The 8,893-nt window shown below is 35.8% G+C and overlaps 1 protein-coding gene across 4 annotated transcripts in view; it reads right to left on the bottom strand.

The window, feature by feature from the left end:
* The window catches only part of Plek (pleckstrin), a 141,568-nt gene that overhangs the window by 4,863 nt on the left and 127,812 nt on the right, over nt 1-8,893 (bottom strand). For all 4 annotated transcript variants that reach the window (XM_029563931.1, XM_029563932.1, XM_008833832.3 and 1 more), the window contains one exon: nt 5,723-5,806. In XM_029563931.1, coding sequence (XP_029419791.1) covers nt 5,723-5,806 — 84 coding nt within the window. The remainder of the gene's footprint in view (nt 1-5,722; nt 5,807-8,893) is intronic.

The raw sequence follows: 8,893 nt of genomic DNA, 5'->3' as shown, positions 1-8,893 counted from the left end.
CCACACATGTACACAAGCATGTACAACTGCATACACATGTGCATATACAACATACACATACACTCCTCTGGTATCCACACATGTACACAAGCATGTACAACTGCATACACATGTGCATATACAACATACACATACACTCCTCTGGTATCCACACATGTACACAAGCATGTACAACTGCATACACATGTGCATATACAACATACACATACACTCCTCTGGTATCCACACATGTACACAAGCATGTACAACTGCATACACATGTGCATATACAACATACACATATACACAGAGGCACACACACACAAGAAAAAAAGGCCCCATCTGAAAGCATTTTTTTTTCTTCTAAATTGTAATGCAGGTTGAGCCCTCAGGTTTAGGCTTCTCAATAAGAAAATCCCAAAATAAAATTGAAACACAAACCAAGAGATACACAAATCACAGCACAATAACACAGGAGACTGAGAAACAGAGTAGTGTGGTTTGGCCAACCCAACAGACTGTAATTGTCAGCTACTAAATTCAAATATCCGATAAGGATTTCAAAAGTTTACTGGTAAAAATGATCAATGACCTCAAAGAGAGCACAAGCAGATTAATTCAGATGAAGACCTGGAGAAGAAAGTCAGCAACACAGAAGAAACAGTCAGAAAAATGGCTAGAAAGTCAGCAACGTGAATTAAAAACCAACAGGGAAGAAAACATCAGTCAAGGAAATGAGATTTTGGGGGAAAAAAACAAAAACAAATAGAAATGTTTAGAATGAAAAATACAATTAACCTCATTTTTTAAAAAACAGTGGTTAAAGCAGCACCAATAGGCTTGACCAAGCAGAGTAAAAAGTATCAGGGATGGAGGGAAAGAACGAGGAATGAGACATTCAAACATCAAATTGGAAAAATAAATAAATAGATGAGCAAGGATGCAATGCCCAAGAATTCCAGGATACAACCAAGAGATCAAACCCAAGATTCGATATACTAGAAGGAGCTGACGTAGAAACTAAAGGCATCGGTAATAGACTCTACAAACTATCACAAACCTAGACCTAGAGTCATGCAAACACCACACACATTTAAAATTAAAACCAGACATGCTCAGAGAAGAACCTCTCCACAACATACTATAGTGAAGATGTTAACAATATAAAACAAAGAAACAATATTAAAAACTGAGAATGTGCAAATATATCTGCAGTAGGATATGGAGTCCTTTGGGTATATGCTGAGAACTGGTAGAGATGGGCCATGTGGTATTTCTCTTTTGATTGTTTAAAAAAAAAACTCCTTACTGATTTCCATAATGGTTGTACTAGTTTTCATTCCCACCAACAGTGAATAAAGGTTCCTCTTTCTCTACATCTTCACCAACATTTGTTATTCTCCAATTTTTTTCTAGCTCTGTGAAGAATTACATTGGAATTTTAATGGGAACTGCACTGAATCTGTAGATTATTTTTGGTAACATTCATTTTAATAATATTAATTCTCTGTGTGTGTGTGTGTGTGTGTGTGTGTAGGTAAAACAAAAAAAAACCTAAGAAAAAACTAGAAAGGATAAAAATGAGTAATGAGGAAGGATGGGGTAAGCAAAGGGACACAGGGAACATGAAAGAGGAAAAACTGTGGAGGAAGCTGATAAGGAGGATTATGAGTAGTGTGTGCGGTGGCAGAAATGAGGAGCAAGGAGAATCTACTAACGCACACTGTTTGAAAACACCATGATGATTTCCAATATTTTGTATGCTATTCTAAAAATTAGAAAAAAACATAAGGGAAAATGCCAAGTCTCCTACGGGGTAAATACATCAGAATAATATGAGATCCTTATTAACAGTCAGGAAAGCCAGTGAATCCTGGAACAATATATTTCAAATTCTGAAATGAAGCAACTGCCAACAAAGATTGCTAGGTATAGCAAGACTGTCTGTTAAATTTGATGGAGAAATTAAGAACATTTTATGACATACTAAGCCCATTCATGGCCATCAAGTCAGCATTGGAGAAAATTTTATTATTTATTTTACTTATTTCTTTGTGTGTGTGTGTGTGTGTGTGTGTGTGTGTGTGTGTACGCACACATGTGTGCCATAGTACATTTGAGGAGGTCAGGGACAACTTGCAGATGACAGTCCTGTCCTTCCACCATGTGGGTGGAAGAGACCAAATTCAGATTGTCAGGCTGGTGGCAGGTGCCTTTACCCACTGAGTCATCTTGCCAGCCCTGGAGAAAATTCTTAAAGAAATAGTATAAACCAAAGACTTCTCACTTAAGAGCACAGGAAAGAATAAACTTCACAAGATAAATAAAGAAAGGTTAACCAAAAACAAAAATTCATCATGTCCAACACAATCAAGCCAGCAAACCTTAAATACTAATAAGGGAGAAAGAAAACACCAAACAAAAATGTTACCAAGGAGCAAAAGAGCCAGCAAGATTACAGCAGTGAGCAAACATCCCTCAATAACAAATTCAATATTAATGGCCTCAGCTCATCAATAAAGAGAAGTATCTCTCTGTTGTCTCTAAGAATCATGTATCACTGGTAAAGAAACCAACACTCACTTCAATACTCCACTCTCATCTTTAGAGATGTAATACAAACTAAAAATCAAGAGTTAAATTTGTACCCTAGATCACATGGACTTATCAAATATATACAGACTATTCCATCCATAAACATAGAATATGTAATTATTCTCAGCAGTCCATTGAATGCTCCCTAAAATAGATCATATTCCAGGTAATAAAGCAAATCTTAACAAGCACAAAAGAATAGAAACAATTCATTGTATCGTATCATATTATAATAGAGGAAAACTAGAACTCAATAACAAGAGAAACTCTACAAACCATGTAAACACTTGGTGACTGAACAACACACTTATTGAAGAAATCAGAGAGGAAATTTTAAAATTCCTATAGTCAAATGAAAATAAAAGCATAATTTATGAGAACATTTGTGATCCAGTTAAAGCAATTCTTAGAAGATTATATGTGAGTTCTTACATTAAAAAATAGGAGATTGCATATAGATAGCCTAATGATACTTCAGGTTCTCAGGACAAGAACAAGCCAAATCCAAAAGCAGTAGATGGCAAGAAATAAGATTAAGGCATAAATTAATGAAATGGAGACTAAGTTTATAGAATCAATCAAAGAGTTGGTTCATGGAAAAAATAAACAATATTGGCAAAACCCTAGTCAAACTAGCCAAAGAAAGAAGATATGAATTAATAAAACTAGACATAAAATGGAGAAGTTAACAGCTGATTTCAGTGACATCCAGATCATTAGGAAATAATTTGAAAACTAATATACAAAAAACACTGGAAATTCTGGAAGAAATTAATATATTAGACATATGTCATCTACCAAAATTAAATCAAGAGAATATAAGCAACTAAAACCAAATTCATAAAACCAATGATACTATAAGATTAATAATGGGTCTCACCCACAATAAAAAGTCCAGAACTGAACAAATTTCATGTTGGAATCTATGAAACCACTAAGGAAAAACAATGACAAGCTCCTTAAATGTCAATAAAATCAAAAGGCAAGGAACACTACCAAGCTCATTTTAGGAAGGCAACATCACCCTGATAACAAAATCAGATAAAGACCCAACAAAAAAGAAAAGTGTAGGCTGATATCCCTGATGAATATACATGCAAAAATTCTCAATAAAATTCCTATGGAGCAAATTTTAGAGCACAATTAAGAAAATAATACACCCTGACCAGTTGGTCTCATTTCAGGTATGCATGGGTGGTTTAATAGGTACAAGTCAGTATATAAAATACAGCACATACAAATATTAACAATCAGAAACCATACATCAATAGATGCACAAAAGGCCTTTGACAAGAAGATCCTAAAAACTGCCAAAAGCTCTTAGCTCTGATCAATACTTTCAGCAAAGAAGTGATACAAAATCAACATACAAGATCAATAGCTTTTGTAACTTATAATAATGATTTTTTCCAGAAAGAATTGTTTAATCCCAGTTACAATAGCTTCAAAATATAAATTACTGGAAATAAATCTACCAAGGAAATAAAATTCAGGACAGTGGAGAGCAATCCTGAGGCATCCCAATATCTGATCTTAAATTATACTACAGAGCCATAATAACCAAAGCAGGATTAGTTCAAATAGCAGACACAGAGACCAGTAGGATAAAATAGAGGACCACAAAGTAGCCCCCACAACTATAGCCCACTAATCTTTGACAAAGGTACAAAAAAGTACATCAGAAAAAAAGACAGCTTTTTCAACAAATAGTGCTTGGGAAACGATATTTTAAGTAAATAAAAGAATGAAACTAGATTCATATCTCTCAGTGTGCACAAAACCAATTCAAAATGGATCAAAGATTTTAATATAAGAATTGAAATTCTGAAATTGCTAGAGGGAAACACAAGCAAAACATTTCAAGATGAAGGCCCAGGCATAGACTTCTGAAGAATAATTACAATAGCACAGAAATAATACCAAAAACTAACAGATGAGATTGTACAAAACTTCTTGTCTACAGTAGAAGGAACCATAAGCAGAGTGAACAGGCAGCCTGCAGAATGGAAGAAAAATCCTTGTCGTCTATCCATCCAACATGAGGTTAATATCTAGAATTTATAAAGAATGCCAAAATAAAATACCAAGAAAAACAAATCAACAAATTAATAATTAGGCTAATGAAATGAATAGTTTTCAAAAGAAGAAATACAAATGATCAATAAATATTTGAAAAAGTGCTCAAACCTTAGCCATGAGGAAAATGCAAGTTAAAATAATTCTATTGAGATTCTATCTCATCCCAGTCAGAATAGCTATCATTAAAAAAAAAAAACTCTATCAAAAAAAAAAAAAACTCTAGTAAATTCTGAGAAAAATATGGAGGAAAGTGAACTCATAGACCGCTGGTGGGAATGTAAACTGTGGTAGCCACTATGTAAATCAATATGGAGTTTCCTCCAAAAACTAAAAATAAAAATTAGCATGCTCCAACCTAGAAGTCCACCAACAGATGAAGAAAATATGGTATGTATACACAATTGAATTTTATCCAGCTGTAAAAAAGAATGAAACAATGACATTTGCAAGATAATGGGTGGGACTATAAAACATTTTGTTAAAGCAAAATAAACCAGACTCATAAGGAGAAATAGCTTATGTTTTCTCTCATATACATAAAGGAAATTTAAGTGTATGTATATGAGAGAGAAAGAGAGACAGAGAAGAAAAGAATGGGAACTGAGTGAGAAAGGAAGAAGTGGAATAGAATATTGTGCAGGAAAGCAGGAGGGACTACCTGGGGGAAGATATGAATGCTGAATGGGGGGCCAAGAGAGGGCAGTAGGGGTAGGAGAATGACAGAAAAGTAAAATGATAAGTGTATGAAAAAGTCATATGAAACCCATTATCTGTATGCTGAAAGAAATTAATTACAGTAATAATATACATCAAATTGGACAAAGTTATATTGAATAAACAAATCCATTATAATTCAGTGATATCTTCTTACATTCTTGAGTTTTTGCTGGTCTCCAAGGCACAAGAGCATAGATATTGCAACAAGAGGTGATAGACAAAGGAGAATAGGAAGAAAAGTAATAGAAAAGTGAAGGAAAGATGAAGTATCAGTGAAACAGATGGGGAATATGACCCCAGTTTACAATGGAGGCTTTCATGTGGGATGGACTTATCAAACACATAGTCTCACCGCAGCAGGGTCATAGTAATGCAGGTAGGCCGGGTCTTCTCTCAGAATGAACTTTCTCACTTTCCAGTTCTTCCTCCTATGCCCCTGTAACAAGAAACAGCATAAGAACAGGGATGGTGAGTTCCTAGCATTATGTTGTATACACAGTGCCCAAGTAATAAGAATTCTGATTTTTTTTAAAAAAAGGAAGAAAGAAATGCTGAATTACAGGCCTATATCTCCTTGAGAATGACATGGCCCTTTATCTTTCTGTATCTTTCAAGGAGACAGCATCAAGGCCAATTAGTAAGTTGGATGCTATTGAATTGAATGGATGAATTACATTGTTTCTATGCTAACTTTCAGGTTTAGAATTATATTGCACAGTGCTATGTCATATGTGCTGTGTTAGGCAATCCAAGGCATATAAAGTAGTTCAAGACATGGTTTTACTCTTCAAGGAGTTTATGATCCATATGGAAATAGAATATTCCAAAACCCAATCCAAATACTAGGTATAAAAAATAACAGATTTTGAGGTTGGAGAGGGCTCAGCAGTTAAGAGCACTGGCTGTTCTTACAGAGGACCTGGGTTCAGTTCCCATCACCCACATGGCAACTAACAAGTAAGTGTTCATAACTCCAGTTCTGGAGGAATCTGACACCCTTTTCTGATTTGTGGGCATTGCACAACATGGGTGCACTTACATATATGCAGACAATACACTTGTACACATAAAATACAATTTTTTAAAAAGATTTTTCTATTTACAAAAAAATTTCAGTGACTCTTGAATCATGTGAATTCATGAATGACAGAGATATTGAAGAAAATTAACACTGAAATGAGGAAGCAATTAAAAAACTCAGCAAGTCAATTTGAAACAACAGAAGAAAGTTTCACAAACAGAATGAATACAGTGCAAACAGGCAAACAGTATATCTAGACTCAAAGAAAAAGAGAAATAGGGAATTGGACCACTGAAGCAAGAATATGAAAAAAAGAATTCAAACACAGGAATGGACTATGTAGGAACTGTGGGAGACCATGAAAAGACAAACTCTATGCACTATAGGCATAAAGGATAGAGTAAAATCTCAGGTCAATGGCATTGGCCATAACTTCAACAGAATTATAGATGAAAACTTCCCAAAGTTAAGAAAAGACACACCCATACTGATACAAGAAGCAAAAAGAATACCAAATAGGACCAGAACAGACTTTGCACAGCATATGATAGTAAAAACACTAAATGTACAAAACAAAAAGAGGATACTAAACAAGTTACATATGAAAGAAAACACATCAGAATTACAGCTGACTTCTTGATGCAAACTATAAAAGCTGGAAGAACCTGAAACAATGTATTCCAAGTTCTAAATGACCATAGATGCCAACCCAGAATACTTCACAAAGAAAAACTGTCTATGATAGATGAAGGAGTTAGGCGAAGGCTCAGCAGTTTAGAGCACTGGCTGCTCTTGTGGAGGACCCAGGTTTGAATCCCAGTACCCACATGGTGGCTAACAATTGTCCTTAACTCTAGTTCTGGGGAATCTGAAACCCTCTTCTGACCTCCACAGGCATTGCACAACACAGGTGCACTTAAATACATGCAGGCAATACACTCATGTACATAAAATAAAATTAATAAATAAATTATTTTTTAAATAAAATACAATAGACCACACACTGGGGCACAAAATAAATATCAACAAACACCAAAAAATTAAAATAATTTCATGTATTCTATCAGACCACAATGCAACACAGCTTAAAATCAACAGCAAAAATTTCTAGTAACTACATGAACTCATGGAAATCAAATAACACACTTGTGAATGATGAATGGGTTAAAGAATTCTTGGAAATAAATGAAAACATAACAAGAGAAACCATCCGGGACACATTAAAAGCAGTCTTGAGAAGCAAGCTTATACCACTAAGTGCCTACATTTAGTGATTTCTAAAAAATCAGAAAGAGCACAAATTTGTCTTAATGGTACAACTCAAGACTCTGGAAAAACAAGAACAAACCAAACCCAAACCCAGCCCATTAGAAGAAATAATAAAAGAGCAGAAATCAATGAAATAGAAACAAAGAAAGCAAACAGTCAATGATTCTAAGAACTGGATCTTTGAAAAGATAAACAAGATGGAAAGACCCTTGGCCTAGATAACTCTCACCTCCCCCAAAAGGAAAGAGCAAATTCAAATCAATTAAATCAGAAATGAAAGGGGCTGGGCATGGTGGAACACACCTTTAATCCCAGCACTTGGGAGGCAGAGGCAGAGGCAGGTGTTGCTTTGTGAGTTCAAGGCCAGCCTGGGAAGGAAAAAGTCTGAGATAGGGGAATAGTAGGAGACAGATGTTGCCAAGGGGGAAATGGGGGAAAGTGAGGTATTCAACTGGGAAGGAAGGAGGGAAGAAAAATCAGAGGAAAATGTATTAGCTCAAAAACGTATTGAAAAATACACACACAATATCTGAACATGAGTGCATTTGTATACCCGAAGGCTATATAACAAGAAACAGTGTCAGACAGGAGAAACCTCCCTTTGAGTTGTTGGTCAGGACAGTTCCAAGAGATTCACAAAACAGAGCAGGCTATTGCCACAGCCTTTGATTACCTGCAAAAAGCTGAAGGTAAGACCCTATTGCTGAAGACAGGACATAGCTTGGACACAGGATTTTGAGCAATGGAACTGGAACTGACCTGGAAGCCACCTCCCTAAAGACTAGCTCTCATAGTTCCAGAGGATACTATGCAAGCTGCTAAGGGAGAAACCCACTCAATGGTCCCACCCCTGCTTTAAAGCATATGAACCACAGCAATGACCAGCACAACAAACTATATCAATGCAGTAGTGGCACTTATATCCTGGGGGCCATCAACAGCTACCTAATCAATCATAAAGCCCTCTCAGTGTGAGGGAACTCCTATGTGGCACGGTAAACAAAGTCAAATACACACGGCTGGAGAGGTCATAAATCCTAGAGAAAACCCTGCCTCTGTCATATCCCTAGACAAACATAAGTTCTCACTGTACCCTAAATATGGGTCTTTATATTTACAGACAAGTATACCACTCATCAAAGAAGCTACTTTTGCAACAGATGGAGACTGCTACAGAGTTCCACAGCTGGTCACACACAGAGAATAAGTGTCTGAGAAAATGCCCAATCTTTT

This window comes from Nannospalax galili, unplaced genomic scaffold, assembly GCF_000622305.1.
Source record: "Nannospalax galili isolate Female #2095 unplaced genomic scaffold, S.galili_v1.0 scaffold576, whole genome shotgun sequence".
Lineage (NCBI taxonomy): Eukaryota > Metazoa > Chordata > Mammalia > Rodentia > Spalacidae > Nannospalax > Nannospalax galili.
This window is presented reverse-complemented; position numbering and strand designations above follow the sequence as displayed.